The sequence below is a fragment of the Heloderma suspectum genome, chromosome 2 (genome assembly GCF_057233095.1).
Source record: "Heloderma suspectum isolate Gila_16-S chromosome 2, 16-S_ref, whole genome shotgun sequence".
Lineage (NCBI taxonomy): Eukaryota > Metazoa > Chordata > Lepidosauria > Squamata > Helodermatidae > Heloderma > Heloderma suspectum.
In genome coordinates, this window is record NC_139459.1 from 98,981,145 (window position 1) to 99,005,707 (window position 24,563).

Genomic DNA, 24,563 nt, shown 5'->3' on the forward strand with positions numbered 1-24,563 from the left:
CTGCCGCTGATGCACACCGTAGTCCGATGCGCACTTTCTTTGTCCGGTAGGGCTGCAACCCACGGAACACCAGGCCACATTAAGGCCACCGTGGGCCCTGCGCTGGCAGCCTCTACTCCGCCCGCCACTCTCCCCCACAAATCCGAACTCGCAGGCGCACGCGCGCTGCACGTGGCCCAGGCCGCCGGCCACTAACGAGACGGGCGGCCTCCGCAAACCTCCCCAGTCTTCTCTCGAGAATTCCAGTTCGCGACGGAAGTTTTCCTGCGCATTGCGCTTGCGCAACTTCGTCGCCTCTTTCCCCCCCCCCCGTAGTGCGCTTGCGCGCCGGCAAAATCGACGGAGTGCGCGCGCCGCGGCGGCGGCATCGTCGCGTTTCGCGAAAGGTGGTTGGTCGGGCGGTCGCTTCCCTATGAAGCCGGAAGCGCGCCCGCGAGCCAGGAAGCGGGCGCGCGGGGCGACGGCCGTTGGGCACTGGAGGGAGGGGAGCGGGATGTCGGTGGCCGCCGCGTGCGCTTTGCCGCCGGTGAAGGCGATACGCCGGGGGAACCGGCAGAGCGCGGAAGGCGGGGACGGCGAGCAGGAGCCGCTGTGGGACGGGGAAGTGACGCTGGGTAGCGAGCGGTGCAGGCGAGAACCGCAGCCGCTCCAAGAGCTCGTGTCGACGGTGGATGGAAAGGAGGAGGAGGAAGAGGAGAAGCTGGAGCGGGAGCACTTCCGGAGAATCATCAACGCCTTCCGTTACTATGGGTAACCGACACCCCCCTCCCAAGTTACGTTGATAGCCCTCAACCCCATAACTGCGAAGGGGTGCAGGAATCCCCAGCACAGCCCTGGTTCCTATCATGAATGCCCCTCAAAAGTAACTTCCACTGAGCACAATGGGATTTACTCCCAAGTAAGCACGCACTAGATTGTAGCCTTAGGACATACCTGCACCACAAGCTAAGGCTGCCGTCCCATACACCCCTGGGCACAAGCCCCATAGAGCTCCGTGCGACTTACCTCTGAGTAGGCAGGCATGCATAGGATTGTGCTGGTAAACGGGCTTAATCGGCATTGGTCTTCCAAAGGAACCCTGGGAAGTGTAGTTTCGGATCAAAGATCTGTTAACAGGATTCTCAGCAACTTCCCCACACAACAGTTTCCAGGAATCTTTTAGGCAAGTCATGATAGTTAAACTGGTAGAAAGCAGATTACATGTTTGTAGGATAGACAATGTAATCATTTTAGCTGTCCACTATGGATGAAGAGAGGCAAGCTGGCAATCACTTCTGAATCTAATGAATATATATGATCCTCCTCCTCTCTTGCACGTTAAAGAAATAAACATAGCTAGTTACCTAACAGTAGTATCAAAGTCTTCAGTTTAACATCATAGCTCAGGTACTTACTACTTCACTTGTACTCCAAAATGAATGGAAACTTGAAGTTGGCACCTGTACCACGTTAATGGTAAAGACTTTGTATAGTCTTCCTTATAAATTACGTTCTGTTCACTCACACTTTGCCTTGGTATTTCAGCTTAACATTGAGCTTGGGGGGGGGGGCGCACCCAGTTAAAAATTGAGCTGGTGCAGTTGTCCCAAGTACTTGCCACACACACACACAGGCTTGAAGCCAACTGTCTGTCTGCCAGCAGAACAGACATCGCTAGTGGAACTGATTCCCCTTTCCCCTGTGCACACCTCAGATCTGCTCTGGTGGGAACAACAGGAGCAGATTTGGGGGCGTGAAGAGGAGAGGAGGAAGTCCCATTGTATGAGCAGTATTTGCTCACGTAACATTGGATGTCTCCCATAATGAATACAAATGCTGTTTTCTTTATCTTACAGTTTAAAAATTAGCACAACAAGTTAATAGTTATAAGAGTGAATAAACAAAACTATAAATAACTCATGCTGCATATGTAGACCAGACGCTGTATTGACTACAGGTGAAAGTTAGACCATATATAATTCTAATTGCTTAAGGGCGCAGTCTTATTGAGATAGTCGGCAGGCTCCGAATTCGGAGGCTGCCAACTATCCAATGCAGGGTGGCTGTAGCATGGAGGCGATCCTCGCCTCATGCTCCAGCCACCCTGCATTTCTGGCTTGATGGCTGATTTCAGCTGTCTAGCTGCAGCTTTGGGGATGGAGAGGGAAGGAGGCCATGTGGTGCATAGGAAGCTGCGTAAAGCGGCTTCCATGGTCTCCTCCCCAGCCCCTGGGACTGCCCTCTTTTTTCTGTCTCCATGCTCTGTTCCTGAGCGCAGAGACGTAGTTGGCACAGAGAGAACCACGCTGGCTACAAGGGGGAGGGGGCGGGGAGCACATGCTCCGACCTCGGTTCCCAGAAACTGAAAAATCCTATGGCAGTCTAGACCGTGTCTAGTGGCCATAGGATTGCTCCCTCCACCTTTTTCTGAAATACAATATGATCCAGTCAAATCAAGCACATTTGGTCCCATGTTAAACTTATTGTTAACTCTTCCACTGTAATCTGTGGGATGTTACACTGGCTAATTTTGGCTGGATTGTAACCATATCTTTTCTTGTCTTAAGTTATTGCCATGTATTGGTTTTGGTTACATAGTGGGATGTAATGTTGTATCTTCTGCTAATAAACTTATAAATGTATGATTTAGAAACTGGCCCAATGTGGGAATTCTCAGTAGATGTATAAGACTGATAGCAGAGAACATCAGTTTTATTTTATGTTTATGTTAGTTTCTGATATTCATGTTACCGTTTTTCATTTCTAGAATTAATATGCATGAAAGAGTGAATCGTGCAGAAAGACAGTTCAGATCCCTTCCAGCCAGTCAACAGAAATTGCTTCCTCAGTTCCTTCCTCATCTTGACAAGATTCGGAAATGCATTGACCACAATCAAGGAATCTTGCAGTCAATTGTGAATGACTGCACACACATGTTTGAAAATAAAGAATATGGTGATGATGTATGTTTAAATTGTATTTTGAAAGACACCATGTATGTGCTGCTTCTATAGATGTAAAATTTCCAGGAATTTTGATGCCATGGGAAAAAAGTTTCCCTGTTTTTTTTCCGTAGGGAAAAAAAGAAAGATTGGGGGGAAATATGCAGTATTCACCTTTTTATTTTATTTGTTATCCTGCCTTTTTTTTCTTCTTGCAAGGAACCCAAGGCAGCTTACATGGTCCTTCTCCTCTCCATTTTATCTTCACAACAACCCTGTAAGGTAGGTTAGGCTGAGAGTCAGTGACTGGCTCAAAGTCCCCCAATGAGCTTCATGGCTGAGTGGGACTAGAACCTGGATTTCCTGAGTCCCAGCCCAATACTCTAACCACTACACCGCAGTGGCTTTTTAGCACTCTTTATGGATCTAAAGTCACTTTGTTACTTTAGGAACATAAAATATATTGCGTATAACTTGGTTTGCTCATTAAATTGTTGTTAAAATTAAAAACATTTAAGAGCAAGCTCAGTACATTTTTTATTGTCTGAATAAACTATACTTTTAAATTTAATGTACCAAATATGCTAATTTTATGAGCAAATACATTTTCAGAACTTCAGCAAGTAGTCCCTGAAACACTTGAATCATCCTTAAAGCCAGAGTAAGCAGGTAGAACTGAAGGCAGAGGAAGACTGCTGTACAGCATTTGTTCCTGCCTGAAGAATTCTTTAGGATGAAGTTTAGAGAAATCTGGTCTAAAGGAAAAGCTGTTGAGAGCTTGTTTAGCTGGGTAAGACCACAGGACCCACCACTAGTGCAACGGGGAGCTAGCTGATCCTGCAGCAGTCGGAAACTAGCAAAACATTTGTTTCCAGATTGGCGCAGGTCAGTGGAACTTGCAGAAGGGAGCTTACTGATCTCCGTTTCTGCTCGTTTTCAGGATTACTGTTGGAAGTGCTAGTTCTTGTTGCATAAGTGGTAGGTTCCAAGATCACAACAGAACCAGAGATGCACAGCGCATTATTGGATACTGGCCATTTAATTTAAGAACCTTTAAGCACTCTCAACTTATTATTTGTAGAGTGACATTTCATTCCCTTTTGTAAATCCCCTTAATAAATACCTTAATTTCTGTTCATTTTGAAAGGTAGTCTCTAGAAGTAGTGTCAGTTCCATGTCTGTGGTATAGGAACCAGGCTGCTGAGTTGCTTTTAGGTATATAGGTGATTTATTTTGGTGACAGTGGATACAAAATTCATCGCTAAGGCAGCATTCCCTAACAGTGAGAACTAATTAGGAACTTCTATTAAAGGCTGGCAGACCCAAGCCTGAAAGGTGTGTTTTGTTTTTAAAGAAACATAGGTGGGATAACCTATATGCTCTGTCACATGTGGTGGTAGAGGCAGGATAACGCACAGTGTTTGTCACATTTGGATTTTAGAACTACATTCATTGACTGCTACAGGATCAACCAGAGAACTCCATAGAACAAAACCCAAACTGTCAAAAATGCATGTTTTCTTCATGTATTATGATACAGTTACTCTAGTCACATGTTGGGAAACCGAGCATGACTTGGAACACTCCTAGACATTTAATTGGTAAAAGATAAATTAGATCAATAATTTTAATAAGGAATGGAAGAAGTAACTGCTGGGACTCTTACAGAGAGGATTAAAAATCGCCTCCTCCCCATGGCTTCAAATGTCCAGAATGTTTACATTTCTAGTTTTCCTATTACTTCATTTAGAACACAATTATTAACCTTAAGCTCTCGTGTGAAAGTACTTGTCAACTAACCACTCAGTGATATAGCTATTTATTATGGCCAATGGTTACTTGGTTGTTGTTGTTTTCAGTTTCTGGATTGATACTGTGGCTAACTTTTTTTTTACACTTTTATCAGGGAAATGGAAAGATTACACCAGCTTCAACTTTTGACATGGATAAGTTAAAGTCCACTTTGAAACAATTTGTAAGAGATTGGAGTGAAACTGGGAAACCTGAGAGAGATTCCTGCTATCAGCCAATCATTAATGAAATTGTAAAGAACTTTCCAAAAGACAGATGGTAAATAATCTTTTAAGATTTATTTGAAGAGAAGGTATGCACAACAATGCAAGGATTTTTAGACAGAAAAAAGTAAAATACCATTAGAATTAATATCTGGAAACTCACTTGTTAATTGCATAAGGAGAAATTATCATAAACTTTGGTATACCTTTTTAATATAGTTAAGATTATTGGTCCAGTGGCTCAAAGTAAGGGTCCAAATTTATGTTGCAGGGACAACAATTCACTTAGGTTTGACAGGATAACACCTTGGATTAGCAAGTATAAACTTCATGTATACTAATTATATTTAATCATGTAGAATACTATGTTGGGATGTAAACATCTGATTTGACTATATCTTCGAGTTCTCAGAGAACCAGAGTTGAAAGGGGCTAAAAGGCTCTCTAGTCCAACCTTCTGTTGTGAGGCAGAGTAACCACAGTGCACCACAAGCGGAGAGAAGATAAGCTGTTGGAAGATCTTTATTCAGCCAGTCTCCAAAAGAATCATGCAGGAGATCAAGCCACACATTGGAAGAGAGATAGAAATATATCCTTGAAGCAAAATCAGAAAAGAATGAACGAGATGCTGTAATTCACATGGTGCTTATTAGTTTGTGCTCTTTATATCCATAAATGTGAGCATGCATGGCAGTCTCGATCCATTGTGTGCCTCTTCTAATGTGTCACTTGACCCTGCTGATAAATTTCTAACTGTAACTGTGGTGGGCTAGTCTGAAATAACCAGTTTTCTTCAATCCCACTTTTAACTTAGTTTGTGCTCAGTGCTACCGCATTATTAGCCAACAGAATTTTAAAGAAGATAAAGGCTCAACAGCTCATTCATTCAAAATATAACATGAATACCCTTCCCTTGTTAGATTCAAGGCATTCAAGAATGTCTTCAATTATAGAAAAACCTACGGTAAGTTTTTATACATTTAAATCAAGAGGTTTGGGTTTTAAAAATAATCTCTCCCCTGCCCCCCAGCTTAGTGAAAAAGGCAATATTTCCATGTATTTGGTAGTTTTAAGTTGCACAAGAATGCTTACAGTTGAGGATTAGCACTGGAAGTTTTCTGTTTTTCTACAATGTAACTTTTTTTTACTAGCTAGCTGTACTGTATGCATATATCTGGAAGGCTAGTGCCACTGTTGTTATGGGTTCACTGAAATTTTCCTTTTTTGGACCATGCAAATGTGCTACCATTAAAACTATTTGTAGATAAGTAGTTATTTATATTGTAGTAGTAAATAAGCTGGATGCAAACTGGAAATAAGTTTGATGCTTTAAAAAAAAAACCCTTTAAGGGCGCAATCGTATTCAGATAGGTGGCCGCCTCCGACTCAGAGGCAACCACCTGTCTATCCAATGCAGGGCAGGAGAAGCACAGAGGGAATTGTTCCCTCTGTGCTTCTCCTGCCCTGCATTTTTGGCTAGACAGCTGATTGTGGCTGTCTAGCTGTGGGAGGGCTGAGCAGAGGGGGAAGCTGCTCTACGACACATTGGATGTGTCGTACAAGCATTTCCATGTGCCCTGGAACGCCCCTTTTCTGCTACTCTGTGCTCCTCGTGCGAGCATGGAGTTGTTCCGCGCTGCCTCCAAGGCAGCACAGAAGTGCAGGGAGGTCAGTTCCCGGAAAACCAGATATCCTATGGCCGTGTAGCTGCTGTCTAGTGGCCATAGGATTGCTTCCTAAGTTGCAAGCTGAAATTAGACACAGTGATGTAGGAGTTTTATAATGCAATCCAATGCATGTCTACTCAGAAGTAAATCACACTGTCTTCAGTGGGCCTCAATCCCTAGTCGTGTTTAGGCTTGCAGCCTTAAAGCACATGTTGAATTGTACTCGCAAGTGGAAATGTTTAGTTGCGTACTTGCTAAAATTAATAAATAAGCAAAGTAATTGTATAAAAAGCGCTCGGATGGTTTTTATTAATTGAAATTGCTATACTTTTTGAATGGGTAGAACATTCATTTCCATAAACCTCTTTCATTCCAGCTTAAATTGGAAGCCATTTTTGTTTTCTAAAAGAAAATAAATTGTGCATAATAAAATGTTCCTAGAGGTTGGGAGATCATCCAGAACAGTACCGGATATGATACAGAGGACTGCGTTAGATAGGGAGGAATGGCAAAAAATGGATGCTCTGCAATTCATGAACATAAGTTGTTTCCACTAGTGCAAAGGCACCACTAGATACAAGCCATATTTCACCATTCCAATGCAGGTTTATATGTGTCTTAAAGCATTTGACCAGCCTAAACAAGTGTAATCAGGTTTTTAAAAAAATAAATATTAGATCATTGAAAGGTGTTCTAATTAAAAAGTTATTTCACTTATAGTTTTGAAACATTTTGGTGTCATAAAGGCCAGTTGGTTGAGCAATTTCTTGGTGGTAATTTTGTGGTTTTTTGCAAACATTTTATGATTTGAAAAAAATGTAGGCTCTGAGCAACCCAACTTGTTGGGTTTGTGAGAACTGTGAACAGTATTTGTAGTTACACACACAAAACTGAAATAAGAAGCTTTTCTGTTTACTGTATCTTTTGGGTTTCCTTGTTTTAGTTAATTGACTTACTACATTTGGTTTAATTGTGTGCAGTTTTCAGTGAATTAAAAATAATGGGTTGGGGTTGGTGCAGAAGTCCATTATTCGACTAAGGGAAATCTTATAGTTGAACATTAGTGTTAACGTTCAAATAGTCCTGTGAGATACTGAAAAACATACACTGCTTAAGTCTTAACACTGTATGTCTGAAAAAATACATGTCAGAATTTCAAGTTTGTTTTGTAATATGCTTGTGTCATTATATTTTAATTGATGGTTAAAGACTGGTTCATTATCCATCACAAGTTTATGGAGGTTAAGGCTCTGTATGCCTGTTGCTGGGGAACATGACCGGGGGGTGGGGTGGGGTGGTGAGTTCTATTGCACTCATGTCCTTGTGGTTCTGAGTTTCTGACAGGCAGATGGTTGGCTACTGTGTGAACAGAAAGCTGAACTAGATAGGCCCTTGGTCTGATCCAGCATGGCTCTTCTTATGTTCTTAAGTTTGGTACTGCTGAATTTCACTAGGTTAGTTTCAGAGTACACTTTCCTTAGCCACAGAGCTCTGGGTGCTCAGATACGCACTCAGAACTTGCATGTGGGAATGCAAAGAGTTGTGTACTCAGATTAGTTCCTTCACCAAAAATAAATGGAGCAGTTCTTCTGAATGGGAGAGCTCCTCACGCGTTGAAATGAATGCACATGAACCAGATTGCTTTAAGTGCTAGAAACTGTAATATATTATAAAAATTAGCTAACCAGACATCTCATTTGCCCCTTTCAGTGACATAAGTGGAATTAGGTTAATCTTTGGGTGCATGTCCAAGTTCATTTTTTTCCCTCCAACCTTTCTACAATCTAGTACCCTCTATTCTAATGGGTTTTTTACATGTTAACATAACTAATAACACCTGCATTTGACCAATCCAGGGCTGTTTTTATGACCTACAATATAGCCACAGGTTTATTCAGCTGTAAGAACTGATAGGCCTTGTTTTCCCTGTTTAATGAAACAAGAGAGTTTCATTGCAAGGAAGTTGGTGAAAAGTTCCAAGAAAGGGGCTATCATGCAGGAATTTAGATGGTTGACTTAGAACAGGGGTACAAAACCTCTGGCACCCGAGTCCAGCCCATGCAGGTTTAGAGGCATCCCCCTGCAGATAGCCTGGATTCAATCCTGGGAGGAGGCACAGTAGGGAGGATAAAGGGGGTTGATGTCAGGGGGCAGGGTCATGCCCCTTGATATCATCCAGCCCACCACCACAAAACTGTTGACCACCACTGACTTAGAACATGCCTCCAAAGACCATAGCCAAATGTTCAAGCTGCTTTCAGGGCTTTTGATGCAAGTAAACTAGTACTCCTTGCAGTGGACTAGCAATGATCTTGTATCAGCAGGATGTGCAACTGAAAAAAGATCTGCATTCATTGTTAAAGAATGAGAATGGTGATACAATAAGCCATCCACAAACTTGCTTGTTTTACTATGATTGTATATAAAATAAAATGGTGGAGCTAAAGGTGTCGGTGAAATACAAATAGCAGCAGTAACAAAAGCAATGAGCTAGCTTTCAAATTTCACAAAACAGGCTAAATATTAAACAAAAGTGTGTGTGTGTGTGTGTGTATAGAAGAGATGTTTGTGGTGAGGGGCATAGTGAGGTTTGTCTGCAACATGAGAGTCTTAGGGCACAATCCTATGGGGATAGGTGTCCGCCTCCGAACTTGGAGGCGACCGCCTATCCAACGCAGGGCAGGAGAAGCATGGAGGGGATCATTCTCTCCGTGCTTTTCCTGCCCTGCATGTGCAGCTAGATAGCCGATTTCAGCTGTCTAGCTGGGGGAGGGCGGAGCGGAGGAGGAGGCTGCCGGACAACACATAGGATGTTTCGTACCAGCATTTCTGCCTGCCCTGGAACGCTCCCTGGAACACCCCATTTTGGCTGCTCCGCGCTCCTGTGGAGCACGGGGCTGTTCCATATTGCCTACGAGGCAGTGCAGAAGGAGGGGAAGGTCAGTTCTCCAGGAACTGACCTCAGAGCATGGGCTCTGAGGTCAGTTCCCGGAAAACCAGGTATCCTATGGCCCTCTAGCCGCTGACTAGTGACCATAGGATTGCTCCCTCCAGGCACAATCCTGTGTTTGAAAAATGCAGCATGGCTGGCTGGAGATGCTGGGAGTTGTAGGACTTTTTCTGTCTAAATATGCTTAGGATTGCGCCTTTAAAGTGACGATTCAAGGAGCTCCCTGCAGACTCACTAGCAACATAAATAACACTATGCATATTTACTAGGAAGTAAGATCATTTTCACCTCTACATAAGTGTGCATAGGCTTGCGATCTAAGGTTGTAATCCTATACACACTTACCTGGAAGTAAGCCCCGCTGAAGAAAAGTGGGACATAAGTTGTGAGTAACATAAAGTATTTGTGCAAAGTCCAATCTGAGATCAAAGAAACAATAACCGTTTCCCCCTTTGAAAATATAAAAGCCAGTAGTTATTCAGAACTGTCTCCAGCACTAATTAGAACATATGGGTGGCTTGGAAGACAGCAGAAGAAAACATGATAATTATATTAGCAGATTTTGGAGTTTAATTTTCGATGATACACTATAGTAGATGTAGAGAACATAAGGCCTTCCAGATGTTGGACTCCAACTCCTACCAGCCCCAGTTAGCATGGCCAATGGTAATGCATGATGGAGGTTGTACTTCAGAACATCTGGAGGGGCACAGTCTCTCCCCTCCCATCCCCCCATGTACAGAGTCAATAGAAGCCAAATAGGATTTACGCATTTGTCAGAACACCTGATAAACCAAGTTTGAGAAAGAGCACAAAACCAAATAAATGGGATTGAACCTGTGTGAGTATATAAAAATATTGACCAAGTTTATCTTATCAAAGATACTTAATAAAGGGTTAACAATTATTTTTGTTGTGTTTCAGGGATCTCTCCAAAGTTAATATCCTGGTACCTGGTGCTGGGCTAGGTAGATTGGCCTGGGAAATAGCTATGCTTGGTTATACTTGTCAAGGAAATGAATGGAGCCTCTTTATGCTCTTTTCTTCTAATTTTGTACTCAACAGGTACATAAACTTATTTTAGTTGTTCGTTTCCTTACTTGTACATCTTGTTCTGTATTTGTATCTCTGGCCCGGCTGGTGCTGATATTGTGAATTGTTTAAACAGGGAAATTCTGGCGTAGTCCTTGCTTATATAGCAGGATCTGATCCTGGCCTCATATGCTAATTAGTAAACAGGTATTAAACTACATTTTTCCAGTTCAAATCTAACAGAAAGCTGTTATGGTGTAAACAAGCCACAAAATCTGTGCCAGCACTGGGTGCACATGGGGAGGAGGGCTGGGGTGGGGCAAGGAGGAAATGTGCAAATGCATGGCTTATTCTTGGGCCAATAAATCATAGTTTATCGGACTGAGATCATTACGTTTCAACTGGACCTGTGTGTGTGTGCGCGCGCGTGCATGTACATGTATATAGATCAATAGTCAAAACAGTTAATATGAAATGGAATAGACATAGGCTATCTTTATACTCAATACAAATCTTATAAAGGGCATGCAACTTCAAATATAAATCCCAGCAGTTTGGTTTACACAAATATAAAAATGGTGATGGCAATTTGGAAGTACGCTGGTGAGCGGTATGTTGGAACTCTGTGCTGGCTGCAAGCCACCAAACTCTTAAATTTTAAAACTGGTTAATAAGGTTAATAACAAAATGTACACTTGACTTCCATTTATTGCTTTAAGAATCTTAGAATTTACTATACTTTCTTAAATAGAGCCAACTTTTAAACTGGCAATGGTTTCTTTAATGGCTTCTTTTATAACCCTGCGTAGTATGTTATTAATAGAGGCTTAAGGGAGATCTTCCAGGAACAATTAAAAACACACACATATAAACATTAACTATCAGCTTGTGTTAGTAAAGTTAAAAATATTAAAACTGGTAATTTTTGCAAGGCTGTTTCCTAAGTGACAAGGTAAACCTGTTTCTAATAATCATGTATTACAGATGCTGTGAAACCAATTCATACAAACTATATCCCTGGATTCATCAGTTTAGCAATAACAAGAGATCTGCTGATCAGATACAGCCAGTTTATTTTCCTGATGTTGACCCTCACAGTCTTCCTCCTGGTGCAAACTTTTCTATGACAGCAGGCGATTTTCAAGAAATCTACTCTGAATGTAGTAAGTAAGAAAAAAAAAATGCAGAGATAACATTGATAACATGCAGATGATAACATTCATGAACACATGATAACAAAAAAATGCAGATGATAACATTCATGAACACACAAAACAGAATCATAGAATAGTAGGGCTGGAAGGGGCCTATAAGACCATTGAGTCCAGCCCCCTGCTCAATGCAGGTATTCAAGTCAGAGCATCCCTGACAGATGGCTGTCCAGCCTCATCTTGAATACCTCCAGTATGGGAGAGCCCACTACAAATAGTTGTCCAACTATGTAAAACAAAGTTATATAACACTCATCCCCAATTTGCTGCCCTCCAAATGTTTTGGACCACAACTCCCAGCATTCCTGACCATTGGTGATGCTAACTGGGGCTGATAGAAGTTGAAGTCCTGGTGCCATGGGGAAGGCATCAGGTAGGGGAAGGCTACTGTAAAACAACACTTTGATTATTTAGGTGTTTTTAATACTACATTCTTTTCAAACTGAAACAAGATCTAACTGGTATTTTTTAAAGGTGCCTTGTAGTTGTTTCCTATTTCTTACATTTCTTTTGTAGATAATTTAGGTTTTAATTTCTTCGTTGTCTTTCAATTTTCTGTCTTTTTCAATATACATCCTTTTACTGGAAATAGCCTAGATCCTAATCTGAACCCCTCCCCAACAAATATTGATGGCTGGAGTGGGTTAGGATGTAGCGTTGATGCCCCTACCCCAGTGGGTGGGCTCCATGTTGGTGGAGGCCCCTGCAATACACGGGTGGGTGGAAAGCTACTTCCATTAATTGGTAGCAGTGGGTGGAAAGCCCTGAAATGGGGCACTCAGGTGGTGGTCTGTGGACAGGCCAGAGACAACTTTGGATCCACTGTATCCAAAGTTGCTTTGTCTCTCCTGAGGCAGGGAGGGGCTTGCCTATGCTAGCTTGGACCCCTCACCTAAGCTACTTGGAGCAGGCATAGGGAAATTCCATCCTGTTATGACCAATGGCATGGAAAACCAAACTACCCTCCTCCTCTAGCAGTGAAAAATTGAAGGGAAAAATGGACCCCGCCCACCCAACTTTCACCCTGGTTAGTGTGAGCTATGAATGAGGCAGTAACATTCCTCCCGTCTCCCTGCCAACCCTTTTTAGGATTGATCTGCTAAACTGTTTATTTTCTCATTGAAAAGCTAAGATGATGAACTTATTTACTGACCAATATTCAGTTAGTAGAGGAATGCGCAGATCTTTCTAGGTCAGCTGGTTATTTTTCCCAATTAAGTGACTAGACAAATCAATTAACTATAGTGATGGGCACTATGTCAAGAGGATCCTGTACTGGCCCTTCTCTGTTGGAAAAAGGACATGTAACAATGTTGCCTTTTCAGTAGTGAAATGGTTGCAATCATCTTAGGAAGAAACTTCTATCTTTAACATTTAGTTTTCCATTCCTACTCTGGCTGTTCACATTTGGAAATTGTGAGATTATAATTGAAGATCAGAGGCATCTACCCCATTGGTAGAATACAGGACAAATGGATTAAGCAATTAGCATTTGTACATAACCTGTGTCAGTACCTGAGACATTGCAAGGTCTCGAACTAGGGTTATTGTTGATGTTAGGAAGTTTGTATCTGTGATGTATATTGACCTGCCCAGGGATCCTGTGGAGTGTCGTGCTGGTTATCCATGTGCTTGATTAGCTTTCTTATCTGAATCCACAGTTTACCTAATACCGAGGCCTTTGCCTGCCATAAGAGCCAAAGAGTTTAGTTAAGGGACATTATTTCAAGATAACTCTTATGTAATTTACTTCTGTCTTATTGTGTACAGAGGATTACTTTTCAGGCCCAAGGGATCCAAAAGCAATTAAACAAGCCTATGAGTAATAATGTGCTTCAGTTTCGTTTTGAGAAATGGTTGGATCCTACAAATCATGAGCAGAATGGGGTTTTCCTGCTTCAGACCCTCCCTTTTACTTGTGGTATCTTAATTTTAAAGTGTGGCTAATGTAAGTCACAATAAAAGATTTACAGCTAGATTTACTTTTTTTTTTCTTTCTTTATACAGATATATGGGATTGCATAGCAACCTGTTTCTTCATAGACACAGCACATAATGTCATAGATTACATTGATACAATATGGAAAATACTCAAACCAGGAGGAATATGGATCAATTTAGGTAATTTACTCAATTGTTTGTGCTGTTAGAATTAAGAGGGGAAATCCAGATATATTGCTTGATGTTAACCTGTTTGAACTGAGTGAATTTTAAGCATTTGTCGATATTGTTCTTTTAATGCCAACCCATTTTGTAGAACTTTCCTTCAAAATTGGACTAAGGCAGATTTGGCATAAGGGATTGGTTCCAGACTTAGTCATGCTTAGAGCCCTGTGAAATAATCATTAAGACTTAATTAAATCATACCTAAATTCATTACGTTCAATAAATTCATTAAGTTTACATTTCTACTCTAAGCATGACTGAATCCAACTCAAGAAACTAAAAGCTGGCTTTACAATTGTAGTTCTTGAACTATATTACTTGTAGGGGATGTAGAATTTATAAGCACAATTGTCAGAAGTTTGATAATTTAAATGTACTGATTGTTCTAATATATCTTAGGTCCTCTTCTTTACCACTTTGAAAATTTAGCAAATGAATTATCTATTGAGCTGAGCTATGAAGATATAAAAAACGTTATATTGCAATATGGATTCCATATAGAGGTAAGGAGTTTGGTATTATGCTAACACAACAACAATATAAAACATTGGCTATTTGAATTCAGATACTTCCCTACCCAGCCTTATCGTCCATCTACATCTTGTAACCTTTTATCATTGTGATGCCATTTCAGTCATCATAAAAGTTTATAGTTGAGTGCCTTTCAGTTTGGCAGTGAAACAGGCCACCAAAAAATAAGTTTGAGTTTCAGCACATTTGGGGAACTCCCTAGGTATGCAGAAGTATATACATCCATAATTTAAATAAAAATGAAATGGCATGACAAGGACCTGTAGCTTCCAGGACACATGGAACATTGAGGTGTCAGTTGAGGGGAGAATTGGAGTTGGGAGAAGAGGGAATTGGCTTATAGGCCCCTAACAGCTAATAGTAAGTAACCTGGAGGGGAAGAAGCATGCAGTGAATTTTTTTAAAAAAAACTTTCCCTGCACAAGAATGTTTCAGGACCAAAGAAAGAAAAGGGACATCTTTCCCCTTCCACTCTCCAGAAACCTTCTTGCCCTGCTGATATAGCAACAGAGGGGCCCAGATTGCAGTGAGCACTGTACAGCAGAGCAGGGGAGAGTTCAGGAGTGGGTTTTCCTGCTTTAGATCTCCCCCTCCCCCAGCCCCATGAGGTCCAAGGCTCCTGTTCTAGCCTGAAAAGAGCCCTGATTAGGGCTGGAGATACAGTGCTACATTTTGTTGCAGATGTCACATGTAAGATTTGTTTTTGATTAGCTCAATATTTTCAATGTTTCTGGCCATTCAGATAAATCAAGGTGCATTTGATACCTACAGTGCCTTGCATAAGTATGCACCCCCCTTTTCCACATTTTGTTGTGTTACAGCCTGGAATTAAAATGGATTTAATTAGGATTTCTTGTCACTGTTCTACACAAAATAGTCCATAATGTTGAAGTGGGGAAAAATCTACATATTTTACAAAATGATTTACAAATAAAAAACTGAAAAGTCTGGCTTGCCTAAGTATTCAACCCCTAAAGAAGCTCTTATGCAACCAACTGTCTTCAGAAGTCACATAATTAGTTGAATGGAGTCCACCTGTGTGCAATTCAAGTGTCACATGATCTCATTAAATACACCTGTTTTTGGAAGGCCCCAGAGTTTGTTGGCGAGCATATCTAAACAAACAGCATCATGAAGACCAAGGAGCTATCAAAACAAGTCTGGGATAAAGTTCTGGAGAAGCACCAATCAGAGTTGGTTTACAATTCCCCCCCCCCCCCAAACTATGAACATCCCCCGAAGCACCATTAAATCCATTATTACAAAATGGAAAGAATATGGCACAACCACGACTTGTCTAGAGAAAACCGTCCACCAAAACTCAGTGACCAGGTAAGGAGGCCATTAGTCAGAGAAGCAACCAAGAGGCCAGTGGTAATTCTGAAGGAGCTGGAGAGATCCACAGCTGAGATGGGAGAAATCATCCCTGGGACAGCTGTCACCCAGATGCTCCACAAAGCTGGTCTTTATGGAAGAGTGGCGAGAAGAAAGCCATTGCTGAAAGAAAAAAAACATACCGGGTTCCGTTTGGATTTTGCCAAAAAGCATCTGGGAGACACAGCAAATATGTGGAAAAACGCTCTTTCGTCTGATGAGACTAAAATTGAACTTCTTGGCCTTAATGCAAAATGCTGTGTGTGGTGCAAAGCCAACAGTGCTCATCACCCTGAGAACACCATCCCCACGGTGAAGTATGGTGATGGCAGGGACCGGGAAACTGGTCAGGATTGAGGGCAAGATGGATGGAGCCAAATACTGAACAATTCTAGAGGAAAAGCTGTTCCATTCTGCAAGGGACCTGGGACTGGGGTAGAGGTTCACCTTCTAGCAGGACAATGACCCTAAACATACAGCCAAAACAAGAACCTGAATGTATTTGAATGGCCCAGTCAAAGCCCAGACCTCAATTCGATTGAGAATCTGTGGCAAGACTTGAAAATTGCTGTTCACCAATGGTCCCTACCCAGCCTGGGCAAATTTGCCAAGAAGAATGGGCAAAAATTGCAGGATCCAGAGGTGCAAAGCTGGTAGAGGCTTACCCCAAAAGACTCACAGCTGTAATTGCTGCCAAAGGTGCTTCTACCAAGTATTGACAGGGGGCGGAGGGCATACTTATGCAAGCAACAAATGCCAGTTTGTTTTTGTTTAATTAACTTTTGTGTCACAGTAAAATGTTTTGCACCTTCAAAGTGTTAAGAATGTTGTGTAAATCAAATGGTAAAAATGCCAATTAAATTCATTTTAATTCCAGGTTGTAACACAACCAGATGTGGAAAAGTCAAAGGACTTGTGTGTGAATACTTATGCAGGGCACTCTGTTAACTTGAAGATAGTTTATTTCACTAAATGGTGTATTGGAGCTATTAATCAACGGCTAGCACAGAATATGTTAATCCTGAGTAATGATGACACCAAACAAATATAGAGAGTGGGTTTTTTAAAAATTTTCCCAGCATCTCTAGACTTATTTAGCCCTGCTGACTTTTAAAAAATCTAGATGTTAAGATCTTGCTGCCTATTTAGTCCTTGTGTTTTAAGTATTATCTGTACTTTAATTGGGGGGTGAGGGTTGTATGGTTTATGTAAAGTACCTGGAGTATTTCAATTGAAGGGCAATATAGAAATGTCTATAATAGTAATAATAATAAATATAAATATTTTGAATGAAATCCATACAAGAATATTAAAGAAAATATTTATTTTCAGGTGGAGAATGAATCTGTTTTGACAACATATACTGTGAATGAGCTATCTATGATGAAATACTACTATGAATGTGTGATGTTCGTGGTTAGGAAACCAGAGAGCAGTATCTGAAATGGATTTTCCAAGGAGGAAAATGCTGGCATTTTTGTTAATAATGTTAGCACAAAATGGCCTCTAGGAGATGACTGGACACAACCTCACATCAGCGGTGCCTTCTTCTTCCTCATAGAATGTAGCTCTGTTTATTTTCTTATTCTCTCATATGATCTCCAGATATGTACTTCTGGATATTTGTATTTCAGTAATGAACGTGGAGTGCAACTATTCCTACAGTTTTCCTTTAAATTCGATTATTCAGTCCTTCCTGAGACGTCTGATACTTTTAACACTCACAGTTCTCTGTAATATGCAAAACTGTCTATTTCTGTCTTTCTCTGAAAGAATACCTAGCCTTATATTGGATACACAGTTGGTGTCCTTTGTCCCCTATTGTATAGAAAACAAATTGAAACACCCCCCCAGCCCTCCCCCCCCCACCCATGCTAACCTTTGTTCCACATAGACATTTTTTTGGTGCATATTTCACAAGCAGAGTCATGTGAACTTGGCCATCCACTTAACAAAGAGTTGCAAAAAGGTAAACAATTTGTAAAACCATGCACATGCCATTATAACAACCCTTAACATGAAACCGACATTTGGGGCTGAAACTCTTAATGATGCCACTTTTGGTCATGCCATGTCGAGCATTTGATAAGTAATTTGAAATATTGATATGTTGCAGCAATCACTCAAACTAGTATCTGATAAAATTAGACTGTTAACAGTAATGTTTGTATATTAATACTTTGATCACTTGAACTTTATTGCCACAATCCAACACTGAAATGGCTGCTGTTAAATATGCTTAATTCTGTGTGGGATTGTCCTATGATTTTAAGGTGGTATTTTTTGATGGAATTAAAAGCACAAAAACTAAAACCAACCTCTAGTTACTGTTCTTTGGGACAGTGGCATTGGCAATTCTACCGAGCTCACCCACCCATGATGTATATATGTTAATAAACTGGATGAATACGGCTTTGATGAAGCCAGTTGTCATCTCTATGTGCTGCCAATTCTAGCTACTACCATTTAGCTTGACCTGCTTGTTGAAGATTCTTATCTGGATTTCATGCTAATCACCCACTTGTCCTCTTCTTTACTGCATACCTTAACGTTCTAATTATGTTTGGAGTTATGCACCATTAATGACTCTTTGTGTTCCCAAAGTATGTGCAAGATTTCTTAAAAATTAACCACAGTCAAATTTACTATTGAAACATCCACATTTTCAGATCTCCCAAGACATGAAGATGTGTTTAGGTGCTCTTGTCCTTACTCAGTGTGCTGACTTGTATGGCAGATACAATCCAAAATGCTTCTGGTGGGCTAAGTGAGTTTACATGACTTAAAACTGTTCAAGTCATACTAATGAATCATTGAACTCCAGGGGATGTGAGTGGCTTTTGCTGAGGCCACCAAATAATGCAAGCGGGGCCCGGTTTGATGTTCTTCCTGTGCTAGCAAGGTCTGGTTAAGCAATTATGCTTTAAATTTATATTAATTTAAAATGTAACATATTGCTCAGTGAGCAAAACTGCTTTACTAATTTAAAACTGATTAGTTCAGAATGCAAGAATTCAAATTTCCCTGTTTGGGGTTGCTTTGGTCCAATATAAATTGCAGAAAATTAATGCTTTGAACTTTCTCTTCTTAGCCTTTTTATACAGAAGGAAGTTAAAGGGGTTTAACCAAAATAAAATTCCAAGGGACACAGAAATTGTCTATTAATTTTTTTTAAATAACAATCTGAACTGCACTCATACAGTTAGGCCCCAGTTCTCCCAGGTGTTAATTCAAGTGATGCTGCAATCTTATACAAACCTACCTGGGAGTACGTTCCATTGAACTTAGTGGGTTTTACTTCTGAGTAGACATTTATAGGATTGCACTGTTACTCTTACTGAATTTAGTGGGACTTTTCCTGGAACCTATGCTTAGAATTGTCTATTTAGGTGGCAGTGCGCTAGCACAGTGAACATAGTGCAGCACTACCTTAGGAGGCAGCAGCTCTGGCTGCTTCTTGGTCTTGGAACTCCCTCATCTCTGTTACCATTTCTATAGCACTGCTGGGATTGGAGCAACGTTTTGTGCTTTGTTCTTTCCGATAGTAGTATTACCGTGTGGATTGAGATTGAAGCAAGATAGTGCTTGACAGTTAAATATACATTTGTATTCATCAGTATTTATGCATAAATAGTTAAAGTAATTTTACTATGCACATCAAGTTTCTTAAATTCATAAAAACTTGTTAAGGTTTTAGACTGCATATTTGGAGTTTAGCCAAAGAGGATCCTTTGTCTTGCTGGTTGCTTTAACATCCCCCCCCCCCCCCCCCGTTTTCATGCAGAGGACTTGTCTGTATTTACTTTCCGAAATTCAGTACTTTCTGAAATTCAGCAATAACTAATTTTTGAAGAATATTAAGATTTTTTTCCTTCAGTGTGTATAGGAATTTCAGAGTAAAGGCAGGGAAATTATTGTTGAATATTAGGAATGAAGATTGTCTCTCCACTGTTGATCTCTGTAATTCATGTTCTGTATATGATGGGACTGATCATGGATTAATCTGTGTCTTTGTTATTCCGTGATGTTTATATACAAAGGGGAAATTACCTGGCCAAAGGAGGCTGACAGTATTGACCTTTTAAATATAAAATGCTATGTAGTGTAAAATTTAAAGGTGCATACTCAACCAATTACATTTGAGTAAAGAAAAAAAATGTAAAACATCTCATTTTAAAATAAGTTTGCAGTCAGCTATGAACATGTTAGTTGGAAACCTTGTTGCAACATGACTTCCAATTTCATCAGTAGCAAGTAAAATTGCCTTTTCCTCTACTAATACTAGTTGTACGCATGGCCAATATTCTGTTTGCTTTTCTATAATACATACCATGCTTTGGAAAGTATTAATATCTTTAATGCCTTTTCCTCAGCTTTTATTATCTGCCAGATACAGCCGACCGGGAGCCTATAGTTCAAGGATTGAACATTTGCTTATTTAAGGGCGCAATCCTATGAGGATAGTCCGCCGCCTCTGAACTCAGACGTGATCGACTATCCAGTGCAGGGTGGGCGGCGCATGGAAGGGATCTCCTCCATGCTCCAGCCACCCTGCATTTACAGCTAGACTGCCAATTTCGGCTGTCTAGCCAGGGCGCCGTGGGGCGGGGGGAGACGGATGGTGCATAGGAAGCATTGTAACAGTGCTTCCGCTGTTCCCGCACCATGCCCAGGAATGCCCCCTTTTCACCCACTCCGCACTGCTCTTATGAGCATGGAGTAAGGGCTGAACCATGCCGCCTACAAGGCGGTGGGGGAGGGGAGTCAGGTTTCTGGGAAGTGCTGGTTCCGAGCTCAGTTCTCAGAAAATGAAAAATTCTATGGCCATCTAGACATTGTCTAGTGGCCATAGGATTGTGCCCTAAATGACTTTAAACAAAGAACACTATAGTTATGATTAATGTGAATTAAATACATCACAAATGTAATAAAGTTTCATGGCTCTGCTTCAGTTGCTCCATCTGTAGAGGATCCTTTACCTAGATGCATACATAGGCATACATGCAGGTACCTCAACAGGATAGTGGGAGCAATTGGAGTTCTCAAGTGGATTGTGTCCAGTAATAGAGATATGTTGAAACACTTAAAGTCAGCAAAAGTCCATTGGTGGCTTTAGTAAGTGTGCTTTTACTTGATCCAACATCTATTCTAGATCTCACTTCTCTAACAGAAGAATAGCCATACTGGATCAGACTAAGGGTCCATCTAGTCCACCATTCTGTTCACACAGAACACTGTTCACACAGTGGCAAACCAGCTCCCTGTAGGAAACCCACAAGTAGGACATGAGTGTAATAGCACCCTGTCTGTTCTTTTTCCCAGCAACCGGTGTACCTGGGCATCTTTCCTCTGATACTGGAAGTAGCATATAGCCTCAGGAGATAGTAGCCATTGATAGTCTTAACCTCCATAAATTTGTTTAATCCCCCTTTAAAGCCATCCAAATTGGTGGCCATCGCTACATATTGTGAACAGTAACATGGTGTGTTCAAGTCAGCTTTAGTTCCCCCCTCTCTATTTCTGGGTATCCTTGTGTACCCTGTCTCATTTAGTTACATGGGTGATCCAATCATGCCATTCCACCAGTGGAAAGTAAACCAGTGGTGGATGGATTTTCTCCCCCCCAAATCTGCTCCAGAGGGTTGAGGGACCCTCTGGAGCAGACTGCGGGGGGGGGGGGGTGCATGGGGGAGGAAGGGACGGGGAAGTCCAGTTGTGTGAGCAGTCTTCCATTTGCACAACCTTGGATCCAAGCCATTGCTTTAGACCTACCTGGAACTGTCTTTCCATCTGCCCTTCTAATCATAGGGCCTGAATATTCCTATGAAACTGCTCATGCTGTTCCCTAGAAAATTAAGGGACCTTAAGCCAGGCTGTTATCCATTATTCTCCTTTTTCCATAAGTGCACAGGGCCTAGGCCTTAGCTACGCCAATAATATCATTGATCTAGCCTAGCGGTGGGGAACATGTAAACCTCCAGATGTTGTTGGACTGCAACTCCCATCATCTCTAGCTGCATAGCTAATGAAGGATATGGGTGTTGCAGTCCAACAATACCTGGAGGGCTACACATTCGCCACCCTGGTTTAGCAGGTACACTGGGAGTTTTAGGTCACATACATAATCTTTACTTGAAGGATGGAAGCTCTGCTTGTGTAAATAATTTGAAGACAAAGAATACCAACATTGTCATAGTTATGATTTAATATTAAATCACAAGCATCACTTTGACAATTTCAGACAATGTTACAGATAATAATGCATAATTTAAATCTAATTTGTGGTTCACTGAAACGAGTGCTAAAATTGTATCTTTCACTCTGAACAAGATTGTAACTTCGGTGAAATCGTTACTCTAATTAGTTTTACTGATTAGAATCTACATTTCTATGGATTGAATTAATCTGAAATAAATAGGGTAAATGTCCTCCATCATAACTAATACATATAAAATATAATAAAGCAGCAGTGAAAAAATAACACTATAGACCTATACCGCCCCAATAGGCGGTTCATAATTCACAAAAATTACAAACCAGATACATGATAAAACAGTATAGTTTTTTTAACATACAAAATTTAAAACTATTTAAACAGCTGAAAGTAATTTCAATAAACAATTTAAGTACTAGACCTGTTGAAGACAGCTGACATAAATGCCCCATCATAAGCCATTAAATGTCTGGGAGTAGTCTTAACTTGGCATGGAAAAGATGACAGTGTTGGCACTAGGCAGGCCTCAGTGGGGAGATTGTTTCATAATAGGGGCCACCACTGAGAAGACCCTTCCTTGTTGCCACCTTCCAAGCCTCCCTCAGAGGAAGGTCTCATGCTGATCATAGTGTCTGGGTAGGTGTATGACGAGACAGCTGCTCTGTCAGGTACTGCAGTCCTGAGCCACGTAAAGATGTATGGGTTAAAAACAACACCTTGAATTGGGCTCTGAAACATACAGGCAGCCAACGCAAGTGGGCCAGAATTGGTGTTATATGCTCAGACCTTCTTGTCCTAGTTATTAATCTGGCTGCTGCATTTTGCACAAGCTGCAGCTTCTGAACAGCCTTCAGGGGTAGCCCCACATAGAGTGCATTGCAGTAATTACTTTGGAGGTTACCAGAGCAGATTTTTGAAGCCAGGTTATCCCTGTCCAGATAGGGGCATAGCTGGGCTACCAGCCGAAGCTGATAGAAGACACTGTACCACTGAAGCCACCTGAGCCTCAAGTGACAGAGATGGATCCAGGAGAACCCCCAAGCTACAAACATGCTCTTTCAAGGGGAGTGCAATCCCATCCAGAATGGGTTGAGCACCCTCCATCCTGTCAGCAGAACCACTCACTAGCATCTCAAGTCTTGTCTGGATTGAGCTTCAGTTTATTAACCCTCATCCAGTCCATTGTTGCAGCCAGGCACTGATTTAGCACGTCCACAGCCTCACCTGAAGATGAAAAGAAGCAGAGCTGTATGTCACCAGCATACTGATGGCAACACACTCCAAAACACTGGATGACCCCACTCAGCAGTTTCATGTAGCTATTGAATAGCATGTGGGACAAAACAGACCCCTGGGAAACCCCCATGTTGGAGAATCCACGGGGCCTAGCAATATTCCCCAAGCACCACCTTCTGCAGCCAGCTAGCTAAGTAGGAGCGGAACCACTGCAATACTGTCCCACCCTACTCCCAACTAAAGTTGCCCCGGGATACCATGGTTGATGGTATCGAAAGATGTGTATCAACAGGTCACACTCCCATTGTCTCTCTCCCATCATAGATCATCATACAGGGTGCCAAAACCAGACCTGAACCCTCACTGAAATGTATCCAGACAAGTTAGAATATTTATATGTTTGAAAACATGTTAAGTGTTGGCGCTTTAATTTTAAAGTCAAAATGCATGCAACTGATGGAAGAAATGTTTAGATATGAGAAGGAATCCAATGACTTAAGTAATTACCCTGGACAGTATCCAATGGGGCACTTGTGAGTCCCCCTTGCACAATGGAAGTGGAGGGAGGGGCCGCTTGAACCAAGCTGGTGGAGGCACAACAGAATTGCCAGAGGTGCAGTGCCCCACTGGATGCTTCCTTTTGTATCAACATAAGGCAATATTTTAATATATACACAATTATTTTATCTTTCATCCCTAAGCATTTTGCTTTTATGTTTCTGCCACTGAAGCCTCATTTTTCTATACATCTCTGTACCAAACTCACTTAACCTTTATCACCTGTGGGCAATGAGCTGCTGAAACGGTGCTAGTTAGACATACTGTATTACATGTTAGGAGGAAAGACCAACTCAGCATTTTACACTTAACCCAGCCAGCTGAAGAGAAAAAGTACAGAACTTTTATGTTACAGCACTGAGTGAAATGTTGGATTATGTGCTCAGGCTGATACCCACCCTCTACCCAGAATGAAACGGCAGCAGCTCTTCATAATGAAAGCAGGAAGCTAAAATGGACTGCAGGGGCTTTCATGTGACATTTTTATAGCACCATCACCCTGCCTCATTTACAGAGGCTGGTGGTCCTGAGAATGGTGTTTTCTATTTGTAACCTCATGTTTTCCCACTGCTTCCTGAGTCTTTTGTTTTTTTGGGTACTACAAAAAAAAAAGAAACAGGTGATAAGACAGATTAGCTGCACAATCCTTTCTGATTGGTACTGCTAGGAGTCCTCCCTCTGGAAGCAC

The 24,563-nt window shown here is 41.4% G+C and overlaps 1 protein-coding gene across 6 annotated transcripts; it reads left to right on the forward strand.

The window, feature by feature from the left end:
* The first annotated feature begins 302 nt into the window (after nucleotides 1-302).
* CARNMT1 (carnosine N-methyltransferase 1) lies at nucleotides 303-20,031 on the forward strand. 6 transcript variants are annotated; one of them, XM_084834278.1, is made up of 9 exons: nucleotides 303-750; nucleotides 2,747-2,942; nucleotides 3,141-3,203; nucleotides 4,828-4,991; nucleotides 10,478-10,618; nucleotides 11,570-11,748; nucleotides 13,804-13,917; nucleotides 14,362-14,465; nucleotides 17,200-20,031. In XM_084834278.1, exons 1-9 carry the CDS (start codon nucleotides 413-415, stop codon nucleotides 17,308-17,310), a joined length of 1,410 nt encoding a protein of 469 aa, XP_084690404.1. In that variant the 5' UTR covers nucleotides 303-412; the 3' UTR covers nucleotides 17,311-20,031. The 6 variants fall into 6 exon arrangements, with proteins under 6 accessions (XP_084690404.1, XP_084690399.1, XP_084690401.1 ...); XM_084834272.1 differs by having other exon boundaries at nucleotides 344-750; nucleotides 14,392-14,465; XM_084834273.1 differs by lacking the exon at nucleotides 3,141-3,203 and having other exon boundaries at nucleotides 331-750.
* The last annotated feature ends 4,532 nt before the right edge of the window (nucleotides 20,032-24,563 follow it).